The following is a 20,290-nucleotide window of genomic DNA, read 5'->3' as shown; positions in this document are numbered from 1 at the left end:
ATTGATAGAATAAAGTTCTTTTAAAATCTCTCTCTCTCTCTCTCTCTCTCTCTCTCTCTCTTTTCTCTTCTCTCCGGGAGGACAATTGCTGCTTAGTATTCCTTTAAGCTATGAGATATCAAACAATGTTAATACCACTACCACATGTGACATGTTGATAGGAACTAGTTTAATGGATAACCATGTCAACAAGTGCTGAAAAACATCTGCAGTTGTTGATTAGTTGGTTCATAAATGCCGGAACATGAATTGTCAACAATGCTAATAATCTATAATTAATTTTAGTCATTTATCAAGCAAAGAATGTTAAACATTCTCTGGTTCCAGCCTCTCTGTTCCTTTCATTGTAAACTGAATCAGTGGTCAGACAAAAAAACAGTTTGAAGACATCAGCTTGGGCGGTAGGACTCAACGATTAATCAATTGATAAAAATATTATTCAGACAGATCAGTGGATGAAATCATTGTTAGTAGTAGCCATAATATTAGTAGAACTGGTTGTTCAGTGTATGATATTGATTGCGACAGGAAATGAGTTTGCTTAAGTGCCTTTTCTTTTTAAGATGTAAAGCATGCTTTCTGATTTTAGTGGTTTGAACAGCAACAACCATTAAACCATTTACACCATACGGTACTGTAAAGAAGTACTTCCTCCTACTCTTGCTACTACGTCTCATGCTGCTTTATTTCTATGATTTCTATGGTTATTATCTGAGTGCCTCCATCATCTTTGTTTCTCCCAGACCCTTCATCCCCGTCTCTGGACACTAACCTCTCTGCTCTTGTCTCTCACTCCACTGTAGGCCTCCTGAGCCAGTTTACAGCACTGTGAACAAACTATGTGACAAAGTACCCTCCCCCCGACACTATTCCCCAGTGGAGTGCGACAAAAGCCTCCTCCACTCCACCCCCCTCCCATATCACTTAAGCCTGTTCCCTGACTCGGACGTCACCAGGTACTTCCCACCACCAGCGCCACTATGTCCCATACATATGGCATGCCGTGTTACCATATCGTCCTTTATACCTACTGGTTTTCTCTCGCTCACTCAACTGTTTGCTCCCTCCTTTGATCCCCTGGGAACCACGTCTTGGGGTGTTGTTTTCTGAAGCTAGCTTGCCTTTTTTCCCTCCACTTTCCTCTCTCTCTTCAGGGCTCTGATTATGCCTCGTAGACGGATCCAGCGCTGGAAAAAGTACTCATAGTGTGTTCCATTTGTACTCGGAGCTCGGATTTTCCGAGGTCAAAGTCGGAAACACGCCCCCTGACCTCGGATTTTTGAGCTCAGAACTCGGGCAACCACCTAGTACCCCGAGCTAAAAATCCAACATGGCTGCTCCGTGTATCAACAGTTGTGAAAGCTGTAGTAACATACAGTTATAAACACTTATGTCACATTTGTGTCTTACTAAAGCAGTTGTACACACAGTGCTGGCCATATTCTATCTGTGGACATGTTGTTACTCTGTCTGTATGCACACAAAAACAACGTTATGCATTTTTATTAACTGACAATGCTAACAATGGCTAACCTGGAGCTAATGAAAACTAACTAACTATGGAACGCACTGTGAGATCTTTTTCTGAAGTAAAAGTAGCAATGCCACACTATATAAATACTCTGGAACAAGTCATTCATTTAAACTGTTACTTAAGTAAAAGTACATAACTGAGCTATGATTATTTATATGTTAAAGGAGACCTATTATAGTCATTGTCAGGTTCATAATTTGTTTGTTTTTTTTTGGGGGGGGGGCATTTTGGCCTTAATTTAACTGTAGACAGGAAAGGGGGAAGAGAGATGGGTAAGACATGCATCAGGGCGGAATTGAACCCTGGGCCGCTGCAGTAAGGACTGAGCCTTGGTACATGGGGCGCACGCTCTATCAGGTGAGCTACCAGGGCACCCCTTCAGGTTCATACCTATGTATTTTGTTTCTACTAGAACATGGTTACATGCCTTAAAGTCCAGCAGGAATGTGATCCTAAATTGGGGAGAAATTAACAACATGCATCCGATTACAGCTTTCGTTGGTGTTAGCATACATACTGTATAGCGGTGTGTGTAATGAAAACACTGCAGTAACATGGCTGGAGCAGATGACCTTATAAAGAAATTCAGCAGCGCGTGTCACCTTAAACTGGGAGTAGAAAAAGCAGTTGGGAGCAGAGTGTTCAGAACGCTCTGAAGTCTGAGGTTTTTGCGATCACTTTTGCACACATTAACCTCATTATTTGAAGCATTGGCCATGTTTTACTGTAATATGAACATCCGACATTGTAACATTATAGATATGACAGAACAAAAGGAAAAAAGCATTAGTTTTTCACAGCAGCTGGTTCCATCCAAAATAGACACAACATCACACAATGGAAATATTGTCATGCAAGATTTGCAAGATATTCAAACAGATCAAATCGTACATAAAAGTACCTGACACCTACTTGAAAAGCCCAATATGTAATAACTATGCAGTTCCTGGTCTACAGGACAGGGGTTTCACTCGATGGAAACTGAAAGCTCTAGTTACCATACAGGTTTTATGTAGTGACAATTGTGGGTCACGTACTAAAATTGAAATAGAAATATGACATCCTCGTCGGACTTCTTCAGATACCTACAAATCAGGGATTTCTCTAGGAGGCAACAGTATTCATCCAACCTTCACAGGGCAAAGGATGATATTCAGATTGTAAAGCGCTCTGAGGCAAAGTTGTGAATTTGGGCTATATAAATAAAAGTAACTTGACTCTCTTAAACCCCCCAAACTGATCAAACTGAGCCAAGCAGAGTGAGAGGTTCTCCTCTATGTGGAGATTTCAGTTTTTGCAGGTTGTGATGTCCATGTTAACACATGCAACACACACCTTATGTCTCGGTGTCCCTAGCTGCTTGTATGAGGTATAGACAGTTAAAGAAATGGACCATGTTGTTTTCAACGGAGACCAGTGAAGGATATTAGAAGCACTACGTAAATGTGACGTGAGCAACCTGTCTGAAAGTGTGAAGTCTTCTGGTAGCTGTGCCAAGAGAAATCTCAATCATTCCCAATCTTACAGAGACGGAGAGCGTAGGTATATGTAAGGAGATAACATAGGCACAGGCTAATTATTGATCACTAAAATCCTAGTTAACATTAGTAATTAAACTTAAACAGCTAATGTAAGTTCAAACTGCCTGCGAGCTTCTCCTGTACTATACGGTAATTCCTCTACTATGTGACAGTAAGTCGTTAGCCTATTTTTACAAAAGCGTCTGCTACGGAGCCATAACGTGAGGTACAAGGTAATGGAGCCTTTTATACATTGTCGTGTTTCTTTAGAAATAAACAATGGACAAATAAAGTCTTTAAACACTTCAGATGTAAAGTTATTCGCTGCCAAAGTGAATGGCAGTCAATGGAATGCTAACGTATCCCACATAGGGACACAATAGCTCTACTAATTTAGTTTAAATTATAAAACTACTTGGTAAATCTGCTGTGTTCCTCACACTATTTCTTACAAACACATGAGCTCAATTTAACGTTTTCCTTCCAAAACAAATTGATTTAATCCAGGGCCTTCATACTGGTATTATCCAGTTTAAACCTGATCATTAAACTGTTCCTTAGATGTACATCTTGGAGTTCATACAACAGTGTCTCTGCAGATACAGTACAGAGATCTTTTTCAGACTTAAAATGTCAGGAACAAGATGAAGAAGAACCACCAAATGTATTTTAACCTATAATTCATGTTTATGATGTTCCATGATTAATCATGCATTTACCGTAGGGGGTTGATTTAGAGTCTCATGTGAACCATGCAACTATAATAACCACAGTAACAAACCAGTCACTGATTGTTTGTTTTCCAATAAATGGTCATAGACTGGGTTTATTCCCAGACATTGTGCTAGGTATGATATAGGATGCATAAACACTTCTCTTCGCAGTAAGTCACTCGCTCTTTGCATTACTGATATCTTCATCTGTTCCACAGCAGCTTTCTACAAACTCTTCTGTATTTATAACTTAGACAAAATGTCAATTAATTCGGGCATCAACATTGCATTGTGGCGTGATCAGAAGATGTTTTTATCATAAAACTTCAGGGTTGCAAACATGGTTGAAAACGGCAGAGGGAAGATTGGGCTCCATTAGACATGTCTGAACATCAGCCTGTTGTTGAAAGCTGATTTTATTCTGCCAATTTTCAAGGTTAGAATTCATAGAGAGGGTGCTGTCACAAACTCTAAAATATGTTACAGTTCAGCATAAAATATCATGCGTTTGTACAAAATATTCTGTTCAGCCAGAAACTCAGATGGTGAATACGAGGCTGGCTCTGTAGACAGTGAAGCTCTATATGTGGTACTGAAACCATTGGGGGAGCACAGAGGACACGTAGTTGGTACCTCTGAAGAACAAAAAGGAAATGAAGCATATACTCAACAGCTTTGTTCTAAAAAGCCTCCTTGAAATGGCCTACACTGATCAATTATGTGTTTAACTTCTTCATGCTCCTGCACAGTAAAATCACCAGTGTAAAGAAAAAAACAACTCTGAGTGTTAAATTTGTGTGAAAGTGTTAATATAAGTGTGGAATTCTATGTGTCCACTCTTTTCAGTGTTAAATTTACACTTTTGAAAGTGTTAACATTTTTACACTCACTGGAGTTGATTGAACCCTGTAACGAGTTGAAAATCAACATGTAAATGGACTGAACGCTTTTCTAGTCTTAACGACAAAGCGCTTTAACATAGTAGAGGAACCATTCACACACTGTGGCCGAGGTTGCCATATAAGGTGCCACCTGCTCATCAGATAAACATTCACACACATTTACACTCCGATGGCGCAGCATCGGGAGCAATTTGGGGTTCAGTGTCTTGCCCAAGGACGCTTCGACATGTAGACAACAGGGCCAGGGATCGAACCACCAACCTTCCCATTGGTAGGCAACCACGCTACCACTTGAACCACAGCCACCGCGACACTGAGTAGTGTTAATATTACTCTACACTAGTGTCGGTGTTACAAATTCTAAACTACCAGACTATACAGGACTCCAATTTAGTAACGCTAATAGGTCTAACAGAATTTACACTGAAAAATAAATAAAAGAAACCACTTAACCACATTACAAAATTACAAGACTACAAAATATGTGTGTATTTAAAAGGCAAGTACACCACAAAAGCAATACATAACCGTTCAGCATGGAGTCACAGAATTACAGTATGGGATAATGCAGTGTCTGCATTCACCAGCAGATGACAGTATGCTGCTTACGTTCGTGATGGCATAGCTGAACTTGGCAAAAAAGCTAAATGCTAAATAGTTTGATTTCAGTGTTGTTTAGTCTGCTTGATATCATTCCTGTTTGACAATGCAGACTATGCAACTACTACTGTCATCAGCCAATAGGTTTAATTGCTCCCATTGTCTCTCTGTGTACACTGTGGGGACTAATTCAGTGCTAAACAACAAACATGTTTCCATATGGGCTGCCTTAAACCAAATCTTATTAAAATCGGAGTCTGTGGCCTAAAGTAGATCTATATTTGAGTCAGTACCCTGAAAATGCTACAACCCTATAGGGAGCTAGAGTTCTTCAGTATATGTTTGGAGACGTCCCTTGCATGTATCCTAGTGTGTGTGCATGTGTGTGAGAGAGACAGAGAGAGAAAGCAAGCCAGTGTGTGTGTGTAAGCATGTGACAAGGTTCCTTTTCTGTCAGAACTGAATTGGGGACAAGTGATCCTAAGTAGAGCACCGTCCCCCTGTGGAGCTCCAGCAGTCTTTGAGCTCCGTTTCCTGAGCAAAGCATCACTGAGGCTTTTGTCGACGTACCGTGCGATTGTGGTCCACCTCTCTGTCCTCCTCCGCCCGAGCTGAAGATGCTGAAACCCACCGACTCCCCCGAGCTGATGTACTATCTGAACTGTCTGTACAGGGAACCCAGGAAGGTTGTGCTCCACAAAGGCTCCACAGGCCTGGGCTTCAACATCGTGGGCGGTGAAGACGGCGAGGGCATCTTTGTCTCCTTCATCCTGGCCGGAGGGCCCGCTGACCTGAGTGGAGAGCTGAGGCGAGGCGACCAGATTTTATCGGTGAGTGCACAACACACACCTCAGCCTGATTCTATAGATACAAGACACACAGCCACGCTAGAAACGTCCAAAAGTGATTACGATTATACGTCATGGGTCATTTGTTGGTACGTCAACATCTGGATTTGGAGTTTTGGTTCATATGTTAGAGAAATGTGTGGTGTATTGATCAAGTATAAGAGCCTTTCATAACTCAAAAAACAAGCTGCTTACATCCAAATGTCAACAATCTGCTTACCTGTTACATGGTTAAAATATTTCAATCAGAAATTATCACAAAAAAAGCACTGGAAACAAGGTTCGCTCACTCCAAGTACAGATCTACTTTTAAAATGGTCGGCTCTTGTTAAACCTGTGTGTTCCCAGAATATTAATAGAGAGTGTAATAGTCCTACTGGCCTAGATTCATTTTCAAGGCCAAACACTAACAACCTGGGCTTTTTGTCCCGTCCCTGCAGTATTTCTCCAATATAACGAGGTGTAGAGTGTCTGTGGTAGCTAATAGTATGTTTATTTTATGCTGATCTTTTTAAATATTTGGTATGCTTGGAGCTCCAGAAGTCAGATTGTATTCCTAGGTTTCTCATTCAGAACCCATTTTGAGACCTTGTTAAATCCTCTTAGCTTTAAACATCACCACAGGTCTTTGTGCTTGGGTTGAGGCCTTGTTCACCCTACAGTCCAAACATACAGTAGCGGTTGTTGGCCTGTTGAAAGGAAATGAAGGTAAGGTCTACATTTTCCCAAACCAACGGTGTCTTCTTTTACTTTCTGTAATGTACATGTTATGTAGACTAAAATAACTGCTTTTATAATTCCCTACCACAATGCCACACGGAATTCCACACTTGGAATTATTGTACCTGCGCTCCACACTTCTGAGCAGGGTAACAATGTAAACTGTAGGATGATGTGGTGATATTTCACCTAATGTGGGCAGCTATAATCTGAGGGATAAATACATTAAAGACTTTTGTGTGTTGACACTGTGGGATAATAATCACTTGATTTAGTCAGCATCTACCACTGCTTTACAACCCACCCTGCATTGTTTGGTCACAGTATTCACGACTGCCGGAAACCAAATAATAAAAATGAATGTATGTATGCAATTGCTGAGATGATGAGCTGACTACACAGTGGGCAGTAGCTGGGAGGAAGTGATTGTTCTGCCTTATTATAGTTAATTGTTATAGTTTGCCTCCCACACTAATGCCACGCTGTGCAACAGATGAAACATGGCACTGTCTCACTGCTCGCTCTACCTTGATGAAAGCAGGCACATAATATTTCAACATGATGAATGCGTGGTGTGAAAACTTCTGTCTATCAACGTTTCTAAGACAAAGGATATGATTATTGATTTCCGTAGATCACAGCACAATGTTTCACAATGAATGTTGAGACAGTAGATGAATATAAATATTTAGGAACCATCATTGACAGTAAATGATCTTTTGAGAGCAACACAGATGCTGCCTGTAAAATGGCCCAACAGAGACTTGTCTTCTTGAGGAAGATGAAATCATTCAGCGTGTGCAGGACTCTGATGACTTTGTTCTACCAGTGTTTTATTGAATCAGTCTTGACATTTTGTATCGTGGTGTGGTACAGTGGTCTTCCAATGACCAATAAGCGTAAGCTAACAAAGCTATTAAATGTAGTGTCTAAGGTGGTTGGGGTACAGTTATCACAGCTGCAACATATATATGATAAACGGGTCAGGCTAACCAAATTTTAAACTGCCCTGATCACCCACTCTTTGGACAGTTTAATCTGTTCCCCTCAGGTCACCGTTTTAGGCTGCCTATGTTAAGAACTAAATGTGCCAGGTATTCTTTTATTCCTGTGGCTATTAGGAACCTGAATTCACTTGAGTGACATCTTTTGAAATTTTTGTACAGTAAATGTTTATTTATCAATTTATTCCCATCATTGTTCATTGTGACATATTGACCTGCGTACTGTCCAGTTGGATTCTGTCATTGGTTTTGGGGAAAGGAGTGTCTCTATTGAAGGTGTTGATGTGTGTCCTGTGTTGTGTTTATAATGTTGCTGACGTGTATGTGTTTTTCTAGATATCCTGCTGCTCACCAAATTTCCTTTTCTAAGGATAAATAAAGTGGAACTTAAACTTGAACAGTGGCCGGGGTTTGAAGTCTAACAATAACTTCCTCTGTCTCTCCCTACCTATTGACCATACACTCTTCTATCTCTGTACACACTATGTTCATATCCAGTTCATATTGCACTTAACACCTGAGGCTCTTTGGCCTGTTCCCCTAACACTGAAACACAGAACACGGACTGTGAAGGAATAGGTGTGTCAGAGATAAGTGTAAAACTGTGTTCTCCTATTGAAGTAACACAGAAACAGATGACCATTTTATTGTGTGTTAAATTGAGCCTGCCCTTCACATTGTGAGGAAGATGATGTGGGTTCAGCAGCAGCTCTTGTGATAATGTGAGAAAGCTGAACACTTGCTATGCTACTGTAATGAAAGATACAGAGAAAAAAAGATTCAGCCAGTGTCCCAAGAATTGTTTTTACCAAAAAAATCTTGAATTAATGGGTTACAGTGTTTAGATGCATCACACCTCTCCAAAAATATTTGCAGGTCCTTCACAAAGGTATCACACAGTTTAAAAGTTTCTTGAATATTTTTGGAAACAGATTTTTATGGCAAATTTTGTCAGCAAAAATATGAGACAAACCGTGAAAGAAAGAGCTACTCTACTGATTTTTGTGTAAGATTTTCTACCTCCATTCATTGCACCTCAACCATGGATATTTGGCCAGATTACAACAATATGTACCTATAGTGTCATTTTATTCAAAGGATACCATGTATATGCACTGGTGTGGGATAATGGATAGCATTGTGTTCATTTGGGTTGCAGGTCATTGTGCTGTGTAAAATAAAACAGAAATTCCACCAAAATAATCCTGGGAATTGTCCTTGTTGTTCACACAGGTAAATGGTATTGACCTACGAGGAGCCACACATGAACAAGCGGCAGCAGCACTGAAAGGAGCCGGACAGGTGGTCACCATCATTGCCCAGTACAGACCAGAAGGTGAGTCAGCACAAACAACACGTTGCTGTGAAAACACAGGAACCCTGTGGTGTAAATGTCCTGCTAAACAGCACAAACATACCCAGGATAATGCTAAAGTAGGTCTCCTGTACCCACTGAGTGATTTGGTTATAATCAGGCCAAGTGATGGCTCACCTTGTTTCATTGCTAACTTTAATCACACATCACTGCCATATACTTCCAAGTATTAAAGCTCTGTTGAACAGTGACAATAAAAACATCCCCCATAATTCTCTTTTAAAGATGATGAAGAGCGTGTCAGACGAATTAAAAGCAAAAAAAAATGAAGCTGCACTTTCAGATGGCTCTTTGTAGATTTGCTTATTTAAAGCTAATGTACTTGCACTTGCTACTTTTTGTCTGGAGTTTGCACCTTCAAGCTTGAAAGCACTTAATTGGAAGTCGCTTTGGATAAAAGCGTCAGCTAAATGACATGTAATGTAATGTGTTTGGCTTTCCTCCGTGATGCCAGTGCACGGAGCTCCCAGCGGCCAAGAGGGTCTGGCTGCAGACCTCCAGCGTCAGGCTGCTTCTGTTGCAGGCTCCACTCTCAGGCTGCCTCCAGTGTCAGGACCGGAAATAACAATCTTTTTGTGCGTTTCTTAAAGGACTGAACACCCTGAATCCACGGGTTACGTTTGCAAATTGCCGAATAAATTGCCGAATGATAATACCGAATGTGGATGGTTTGTAATAAATAAGTTACGCTAACGGTGGTTAACGGTTGACTGACGATCAGGTTATCTGACGATCTCTTATGCGCAAGAAACTTTATAATATAACTGTATACACAGTTTTGGAAGAAGCCGCTTTGTTGTTGATTTATTCTTAATTAATTTTAAATTAATCAACACTAACACGAAAAACATGAATTTATTCGTTGCATTATAAGTCTACTAGCATTATTATCGCATTAGCCTACATCAAGTGTCAAAATAAACGCCATTCATAGCCTATAGTTTAGCGACATTAGTCCATGTAAAAACGTTGAGCTTAATGGAATATGCATTTCCTAATGGAAAATGTATTTATTGACATAAGTTAATGTCTGCTCAGAGGGTTATACATACTGAAGTAATCGCAGCGGTTATGCCCCAAGCCACAGAGTAAACCCGAGACACGGGTTTGTACGTTTTCAACAGACGGTTTATTTACAAATAATGAAAATAAAATTACAAATTGGCACTGCAATCTTCTTTAGAGAAATTCTAAATATCAAAAACTACACCTGCAGAAACGGGTGTAGAACTAGAAACATGGTGATATCACAATACATAAAAACTAGAGGTAATCTTTGAACTTACAGCTGGTTTTGGACACTAACTGGCACACAGGAAAAAAATCCCCAAAAAACAATGTCCTCAATCAGTCCTGTGAATGTAAAAAGTAGGCTGGTGATTGCAGCTAAGCTTTTATTGAATGTTACTACTCCACTTTACATTCACAATATGCCAAGTATCCTTGTTTGTCACAAATCTCATCACAAAACAGCCACATGTCCTCGATTGTGGAGAATTTGAACTTAAATGGTTCCCGGATGTCATCTTTCTTTATTTCCTCAAGCTTGGAACTTTCCTCCTCAGACCAAAGTCTTGCATACTGCTTTGCAGCTTCTTCCATTTCCTCCTCTCCCATTCCGACTGCACTGGGCAACTCCACCTTGGATGAAAACAAATGTTGGTTTGTTTCCACCCACTCTGCTGATTTTCTACAGCCAGAAATGATCCTGGCTGCAAACTTGTCCTATGGGAAAGACAAAGAGAAAAAAGGTATTCTCCCTATAGCAAAACTACTGTACAAAGTGGCATAAACTATTATTCACGCATAAGTAGCAAAGGGACACTTAAAATGAGCTTTGTCAGAATAACCTCAGTATAAAACAGAGCATGCCTACCATCTCAACATCTTTTTCATCCCTAGCTTTGTGAGGCTGCAAAACAGGGTGTACTTGATCCTCTCCCTAAAAGAAAAAAACACAAATCCTCCTTTTTAAGGTCAAATACAATGATCCCATCAGGGCCAGTTCTTTAGATCATCCACCTTGATGGATCTAAGATAGATCTAAATACTGAACATGGATAAAGTTCAGATTCTGTAAACATTGCTGACTGAGGGATGGATTAAAAAATGACACTGTGGTAGTATTCTCAAAGAAAAAGCACAACCAACTTTGTTCATTCCTGTTTTCCCAGGGTCCAGCTTTATGTCATCATCAACTAGTTTGTTATTGTGGGAACTCATTAAAATCCCCTCTGTCCCTCTACTTCCAACTCACAAACTCAAAACTGACCTCAGTGACGTCATCCATTTTCCACTTCTTCAGACGGAACACTGGTGGCACCTCACCTCGCAGGATGGCCTTTGCTGGTTCTGTCCAGTGGGCAAACTGTTTGCCATGGCTGAAATAAAGAAAAAAAATAAGTGTTGGCTATAACAAAGATTGTGTTAGGTAAGGTGTTAATATTTCCAAGACAATCAAGTAAGTCTAAGTCTAAGAGCAAGTAAAGAAAAGTTTAAATTAGCCAATAACAAGACATGAGAGTACACAAAGACACAGACACACACAAATCCAGACCTTTGAATATAATAGCATTTTTAATGTGAACATCGAGGTGCTGCTGAAGCTTGGCTCGTTGGCTGGGTTTGTATTTGGGGCAAAGGGGGCAGTGGAACAGCTTACAACAAGCTGTGCAGCGTTCCACTTTAAACCCTCTACCCTCTTCATAGATTGAACGATGCATCTACATAACACAGAAAAAGTGCCGTTAAAATATATGTATTTCAATTGGTAAAAGTATAAAACGAGTGGAATGAAGGATAGAAAAACTTAAAAACTTATCCTCATGTCATTTTCATTTAGACAACAAAGAGCGTCAGTCAACCGTTAGCCACCGTTAGCGTAAAAAATTACAACCCATCCACGTTAGTAACATTCGGTAATTTGCGTGCGTAAGGTGGCTAGTAAAACAGCAAACATATGGTGTGTGTTTAAGTCTATATCTATATATACATATTTGTTACTTACTGTTGTCCCAACGGTAGTCAATTTGCGGCAATAAATCTTCTTCTCCTACTTTTTCGTTGTTTTTAGTCGCAATATATACGCCGGACTCCTTTAAGACACGCATAAAAAGTTTGTTATTTCCGGTCTTGACACTGGAGGCAGCCTGAGAGTGGAGCCTGCAACGGAAGCAGCCTGACACTGGAGGTCTGCAGCCAGAACCCCCCAGAACCCTAACCCTGTATCATCCGGTGGATCTCAGCAGACCTCTGCTGCTCCGCTCCATGTGCACCGTTGATCTAAACACAATACCCACACAAAGATGACACAGAGCTGGATTTAAATCAGAAGTATCCCTAATCTGCCTCCATGTTGTAACAGCTTCACCAATCTGCACCTGAGCTGTGGAGGTGTGGAGGTTAGCCTGAGAAACATTCTGCCTGTGGGGCAGCTCAGAGCAAGAAATGTCTTCACTTGTCATCAAGTTTGATGCTAGCCAGACAATTGTACCAACGCATAGCTGAAACTGGGAACTGATGTACTGTAAGGTCACTTCTCATCTCATCTTTGGTTTGACATTTTCAGTTCCCAAAGTTTCTTTTGTCCATTTATTACACCACACATGACAGCAGAGATTTGACTCAGAGGATTCTACCACTGAAAGTATGGTTCCCTTGTGGATGAGTGAGTTAAGGTGACACTGTAACTGAACTTCTTCTGTCAGATTTCACCTTCAGAATAAGAGCTCCATGCATCTTAGTGAAAGTGTCCAAAAAAAGTAAAGAGATGTGTTCTTATGCCTGGCTCTGTATATTTCCCCAGTTTGTTGAATGGGTGGCAATGGGAAGCAGTTTTTATTGAGTTGTACAGTGTAATGACAAATCCATGATGTCTTTATCTTTTTAAAGTTTTCCTACTGACACAAAGTTTCTCAAAAGGGTTTAAAAAAAAAAAGTAGTAATGATACAATCTGATTCAACAAACAACATTTTATTTGTCTTGAATTAGTTTGTGGTTTCTTTGTCCTGTAGCATCAGCATGTAAATTGTAATAACCCATGCGGGGCATTCATGCTAATTCAAATCTAGCAGACTGTCTGCCAACCTTCTGTAAGTTAACGTGTAGTGGATCCGACAGCTTTGACTGGTGACATGCCTCCTGTGATTAAGGTCAACAGCAGCAGTATCTACTCGAGGGCTGTAGAGACACCAGAGACCTCTCAATGTCTCAGAGGTGCCAAACTCAAAAACTGTGAGACCCTTATACCGAGAGCTGTGGTGGGTGTTTGCTTCAAAAGATTCTACATCAAGGTTCTTTCCTCCTCTTTGATCTAAAACTGATCAAAAAAAAGAAGTCAAAAACTTTGTCTGTGGAGTCAAGGTTCTTTATACATTTCTTGATTAATGCTTTAACGTCAGTCAGTCAAAATTGTTGGCAACAACTGTTTTGGAGAATGTCCTTGCTTTTGCTTCTCAAACATGACCTATTGTAAAAAGATCTTGAGAGCTGATGAAAATGTCACATCCCGCTCAGACTGACTTTGCTCCGTCTCACAGGAGACTCTTCAGTGGCAAAGATCAGTAGTGGAGCTATGTGACTTGGCATCAAGTTCAATCTGAAGCCTTCTGTAATCAGAGGCCTGTACTACGAAGCAAGATTTGGGATTACCGAGGTAACTTCAGGTTCAACGCAGGGTTTTGTGTATCACGACGGTGGGACACTTGTTACCGGGTTACATCGCCATGGTAACTTATACTGAACACCTTCCTGGATTTAGCTGCAGCGACTGTATTGCTTTTTGCCTGTTTTGCGTGTCTGTCTTCTATATATTTCTGTAGAAATATCGTTTGCTCTTCTTGTGTAAAATATGCTGCTCTGGTAGACTTGTCCATGGTTGCGATTGGTCATATGGTGCAAACACCGCCCCTTTTATGTGAACACGCTCGTCGCTAGATTGGGAACACCTGGGTTTATTGAACAAGTTGATAACCACCGTCGTGTCACACCTTGTGCGGGTCTGCGGTTGTTATGTTTGGTGAAGCCGGGTAACGGAAATAAATCCCGGGCATGTTGACCTTGTTTGGTAATATAGGCCTCAGGAGTCTTAGTTTAGGGATGATTCGGAAATCCGTTTTATCGAATGCTCCCATCTCACTTATCAAACTTGTTGCCTTGTTCCCATCTGAGGGGGCATCCTACAGCGGACTAACTGGGCTCTAAACACCTCTGGGACTAACAACTGCTTTCTCTTCTTACCCATCAGAACTTGCTCTATGCTCACCGCGACGGGCCCCCTCTCCTGCACCAGGTTTGTGCCATTGGCACCTGTGGCTGCTCTGAGCTTTAGCATGATTCAGTGAGAGTCACTGAGTGAATGTGATCACAGACAGTCTGTTCACTCCTCTGCACCAAGCGTTTGACCCTCTGAAGCACACCTGATTCTTTCCTCTCCCAACCTGTTTGACTCTCATGCCTCCACTGCACATGCACTTTTCAAACCCTCCTGACTTTACCTTTTGTTCCTCTGCTCCCAGGCCATGACCCTTTTATAGTGTCCTTTCTTCTTCCCTTTTGGAAATGTCATTAAAATGATGTGCTCTTTTTAAGTATAGTGGGTTTTGAGAAGGTTAGTACATGCATACATACACAGTCATTTATCACAGCTCAGTCTCTAGGCTCTATAGAGTATTTATTTGGTTTCATTACCACCTTTGTTTTAATGTTCAGTTCAGCCGTCAACAGCTTTCATGAGCTGTTTTCCAGCAGAGGTAGATGATAGTCACTGTCCACTTTGATCCAGATTAACATTGCTGTATTTGTTTTCTAACAAATGTAAATTATCATTGATGTGAATCCCCAAAAATGAAATTCCCTTCACCTCTATTATCCTGCGGAGGTGGCAGAGGGGTCAGCAGTAAACAGCTCATACAGATACCTCAACAAATAAATCCCAAGCTATACTGTATGCAATGCTGCATAGTGGCCCCTGTACAGTATCAGGGTTAAATGTGAACTTTAACAGTTTTCATGTGCAATATTTCAGCCTGTTCTCACCATACGTTAGAAAAGCTACGAAAAGATAAGCACTGCAATTAACACAGGGGGACTTTCAAGACAGGTGGCGGAGTTTACTTCCCGGGGAAAACAAAAGACTTTAACCCAGGAAATGCGTGTTCCTTGGGAGTGTTTCAATCTAAACCACGATCTAAACTTAACTAGTCGTTTTGGTGCCTTAACTTTCGTCGCCGCTTAATGCTCACTTTTTCTTGCCTAAATTTAACCGTAATCTCTGCCGAAATGACCGGCAGCTCGCTGTGGTCTCTACCTGGCGCACAGTCACCTATTCTCAGGTAACTGAAACACCAACTACCGCTGACCTGACAGAGCACCATGCGGGGGAGCACCATGCGGAGCACCGTAGCCGGCATCACAGAGCTCTATAGCGGCTAAACACATCTACTAACTGCCGCTGATACAACGAGCTGTGACAGAGGTCTGTAGCCGCATCACGAAGCTCTGTAGTGGCTTAAACAGCTAGCAACTGCTGCTCTGTAGCACGGAGCTCTGTAGCCGATGTCACGTGACCAGCCGGCAGTCTCCTAGTTTTCGTATGATATCAAACGTTTTTGTGTGCATAACTGTTCATACGATATCATACGAATTCGTTCATGAGTTGAATATTTCTTCCTTTGTAAAGCCCAAGTGACACGTCTTAGCAGGCTGCTGAATGTTAATTTAAGAAGTGGTCTCCACCTGCGTAGAAAGAGACTTCTGAAGGATCACGTCATGGCTCTTTGTTGATTTGTCACATTGCATAACAATAGAGGTCAACACTGATTTACAAAACATAAGGCATAGGCCTTGGTAAGTTGACACATACTGTGTGTGTGTGTGTGTGTGTGTGTGTGTGTGTGTGTGTGTGTGTGTGTGTGTGTGTGTGTGTGTGTGTGTGTACAGTGGTTACTATTGCAAAACAAGCCCCACAGGGTGATGAAATGATTCGATATTCATCTCATTCAACTCATTTTCAACAAAAACACTACTAAAAACCCACTAGATCTGCGGGGTAACTAACACATAACCATTCTCAAAAGAACTAAAGCAAATGTTATGTGTCTCATGATAAGAGTTTAGTCTTCCTTAGTAATTGGCAACAGAATTTGTGTTGCACTTCAGATACAGGCTAACAGGAAAAAACAGGAAAACAGACATGTTCAGGGCCATTTACAAGGACATCTGTTTTGTCTGAGTCCAGATAACTAGTAATGAGTTTAGTTAAATATTTTAACAGAATGGGCTGACCTTTAGCTCACCCAGGCTGCGCCCCGTATGCTGAGTCCTTGGCAGAGGCCCGTGTTTGAATCCGACCTGCGGCCCTTTGATGCATGTGGTCGTCCGTCGTCGTCCCCCCTCTCCCCTTTCATGTTTTCTGTCTTCAAGCTGTCCTGTCAATTAAAAGCCATAAAAGCCCCCAATACACACACACACACACACACACACAAACACACACACAGATATACACTGTACAGTCTTGGGAGTGTGTGTATGTGTGAAGGTCAGGTTAAACAAACAAACAAAACTCAAAGAACACCTGTAAAAGCCAAATGCCATCTATTATCCGAAAACTCTGTACATTCCTCATGTTATTGGAAAACTAGAAACTTCATTGTGTCTCTTAGCTCTGGATTTATGATGTAAGTATTTATGCATGATCAGATATACCTAACAACTGATAAAGAAAACAAGCATACAAAGCAAACACATCTTCTTGTCTGGCGCGTCCGTCTGCACTTGTCTCCGCCCCTGCACTGCCGCTGTGCAGCCACAGGAGACAGAGACTCCAGTCTCACTGTTGGACTGTGTGCAGAGAACAGACAGGAGGAGCGCCAGGGGGACACAAATATAAGAAAGAGACAACAGCAGTAGAGGATATAACATCAAAGTGAACATGCAGACAGGTATGTGAGACCTATTTTAGTGCAAGATGGGCAAGAAAACAACAGGGAGGTTAGTTTAAAGTAAATGGAAATTTCAAAAATTAAGAAATTTCTAAACTTAGATTGTGATTTTGCATTCTGTTGTGGACGATTATCCAGTATCAAGGGGTCTCCTCGTTTCAGTTTCCATTGCTCACGTGTACAGGCTCAGCCTTGTTTAGTAGCCTAACTCATTGGATGGTGAGGAAGCACATCAGTGTCAGAGGAAGCATGGAAGAGTTTCATGCATGTGTGGCAGCCTGTAGACAATCGTAGCGTTTTTTTTTTATAACACTGAGAAATTACAACATATTAAGTATTTTAATCTGTATTTACAGTGTATCTTTCTTGTCCTGATTTCTAAAATCCAGGTTGTGCAGTCAGTGGTTGGTTGTGTCATGACAGAACATGTCAAGTCTCTGGTTGATTTTTTAAAGTGACAGATTAGCCAGCCATGCATTAAGTTATCAGCTTTTTCATCCTCATAGTAACTGCACTGTCAGGACAAGCCTACTTGTCAACAGAGTGATGGCTTTCCACATCCTGACATCCTCTTTCACTTTGCTAAGAGCAATTCAGTTCATGGCTCCAGACATTACTGACTGGAAACGCTGGGGCATCGATGTAAACAAAAGAAATGAATCATGTGTAGGTTCCTGTATTCTCAGTTTAATGGTAGACGTCTGTCTAATATCAATTCCCTGTACATATTTCCCTTAATATGTTAAGGTGTTTGTTATTTAAGTTTTGTCTGAATATCAATTTATGTCACTGAAGTTTGGTTTGCAGTCACTTGCAAGGTTAAGAGTTATTCCAACAAATGGAAGTAAAAAAGCTGTTCATTACATACAGTTTGGCATGAATTTATGGAGAAATATAATGTAGATGTAGACAGTTTAAAATACACTTACTGGAAAGTCTCCTTTAGACTATGTTAAACAGAAACATAGGCTTGAGTTGTTTTAGTACTACAGAGTATTGGTGACAAGTTGGTAGCAAACTACATGCCACCAACTTAGAACACCTAATTTAAGAGGTGTAAGAAACTCAGTGTTGAAATATGACTATAGATATAGAGTATATCTACTGTATGTATCCATGTGCTTAAATAATGGGCATGTGCATCCAGTGCACTGTTTTAAGCGCACATAAAAATGATATACAATATCACATTTTGAGTGTAAATTTCTCTTGAGCACACTTCCTTCCTTTATCATCAGCTCCGTTAATTATATTGTCGTCAGAAAGATCAAGGTTTCAAATAAATCACTTATGGGACACTTTTACTTTTAGTAGCATCATTGGCTGACTTCTAATCTTGTCTTGCAGAGTACGGGCGTTTTGAGGCCAAAATCCATGACCTGCGGGAACAGATGATGAACCACAGCATGAGCTCTGGCTCAGGATCCCTGCGAACCAATCAGAAGAGATCGCTCTATGTGAGGTTGGTCTTTTTAGGATTTCACCCTATTTTTGAATGTTCAAGCTAAATTCAGGGGGAAAAAGCTGTCCATTCCATGCCCCAAATTTCTTGGATGTGATATCTGCACTGATTTATTCCAGGCAACGTGGTACAAGCATATGAATAGTGTCTTTTAAAAGGGTTGTGTTTACTTAACACACAGATGACTGAGCAGATGTGACCATGTGTGGACTGAATTTAATGTAACGATTGTACGCACACTTACATGTTAAACCAGGTTTGAGATCTGTGACTGAAACAGAGGAATGTTTCTTATTATAGCACCCCCCATGGACCAACAGTCACTATTCTCTCTGACCTGGTAACGCTGTGCTTCCAGTGTCTCAATACTCAATACTCAATTAGAAAAGACCTCATATGGAGAAAAGTGGAAAAATAATGCAGGAATTCTGTGCATTTGTAATACTGATCCTGATATCTTCTACTGAATAGGGCACTGTTTGACTATGAGAAGTCAAAGGACAGCGGCCTCCCCAGCCAAGGGCTCAGCTTCAGGTATGGGGACATCCTCCACGTCATCAACGCCTCAGATGATGAGTGGTGGCAGGCCCGCCGTGTCACCCCACATGGGGACAGTGAGGAAATGGGTGTCATCCCCAGCAAGAGACGGTAAGCAGTGGATAGAAATCTGTCTCTGGGTGAGGAAACTCTAGCAGCCTATTGATGATTTTTGAGAATTCGGTCCCCCTACAGGTTGGAAGCGGAATTGTCCGTTATGGTACATTGTCCAGTTCATTCGAACTACAGATTCGCTACCTGATCTGGCAAACTTGCATAATGTAATGTAATGGACAACTCCGCTTGGATAACTAAAACTAAAAAGTCCATCACTAAATATGGGCTGGTAGATACTGCCCTCACCCAGCAAGCAGCTTATACCACTTATAGACTGTGTATAAAGATGGACGACGCGTCTCCACTTGTAGAGTGAAGCCAAAATATCCCGGATACGGACGCTGCCATCTTGTAATTTTGGAGCCAGAGTCTGTAGTAGATCGCAGTACTGATCAGGCGGTGGAGCCTCGTTATTGAATTCCTGCCCATACCACCCAACCAATCAAGAGTCAGTCCCAGCTGTCAATCATGAGGTTTCACACTTTTTTATAGCATTGCATAAGTAATTAAAGCCAAACTGAAAATTCAACACTTGAACTATACCTTAAATGACAGAAACCATCTTTGATTTTTTTGTGTGGTCCATTTTATCCATCCGCTTACATGGAAGGGCAGGATTTATGACCTATGCTGCAGCCAGCCACCAGGGGGAGATCCAGATGTTTTTGGCTTCACTTATACAGTCTATGCATCAACCCCTGATAATGACCCATATTTACATTTACACTTTTAGGCAGCGACTGAGATTGTAATTATCCCGGGAGCAAACAGGGCGAATGGTGGCATAGTATTTGAGCGCAAAACTCTGCATAAGGTGGTGGATGGGTCAAACAAACACAGACTTTCACCCAGGAGACCAGAGATTATGTATCGTGTGAAACCAAATGTCAACAGTGACTTTTTAAATTAACCGAATTTGTGACATAAATCCGTAACATAGTTACATCCATGACTCATTTTAAGCCAATCCATGATGTTTTCATAACCATAATCATGTTACTCTCACGTGATTAAAAC

The 20,290-nt window shown here is 41.0% G+C and overlaps 1 protein-coding gene across 35 annotated transcripts in view; it reads left to right on the top strand.

Moving 5' to 3' along the window:
* Positions 1-20,290, top strand: part of dlg2 (discs, large homolog 2 (Drosophila)) — a 245,639-nt gene that overhangs the window by 208,554 nt on the left and 16,795 nt on the right. For 25 of the 35 annotated variants that reach the window (XM_039778362.1, XM_039778358.1, XM_039778356.1 and 22 more), the window contains 6 exons: positions 804-956; positions 5,943-6,099; positions 9,075-9,177; positions 14,463-14,507; positions 18,505-18,619; positions 19,091-19,267. In XM_039778362.1, the coding sequence (XP_039634296.1) occupies positions 804-956; positions 5,943-6,099; positions 9,075-9,177; positions 14,463-14,507; positions 18,505-18,619; positions 19,091-19,267 (750 nt within the window). The remainder of the gene's footprint in view (positions 1-803; positions 957-5,942; positions 6,100-9,074; positions 9,178-14,462; positions 14,508-18,504; positions 18,620-19,090; positions 19,268-20,290) is intronic. The other 10 variants (XM_039778365.1, XM_039778363.1, XM_039778360.1 and 7 more) reach the window with 3 other exon arrangements.

The sequence above is a fragment of the Perca fluviatilis genome, chromosome 16 (assembly GCF_010015445.1).
Source record: "Perca fluviatilis chromosome 16, GENO_Pfluv_1.0, whole genome shotgun sequence".
NCBI classification, from domain to species: Eukaryota; Metazoa; Chordata; class Actinopteri; order Perciformes; family Percidae; genus Perca; species Perca fluviatilis.
This window is presented reverse-complemented; position numbering and strand designations above follow the sequence as displayed.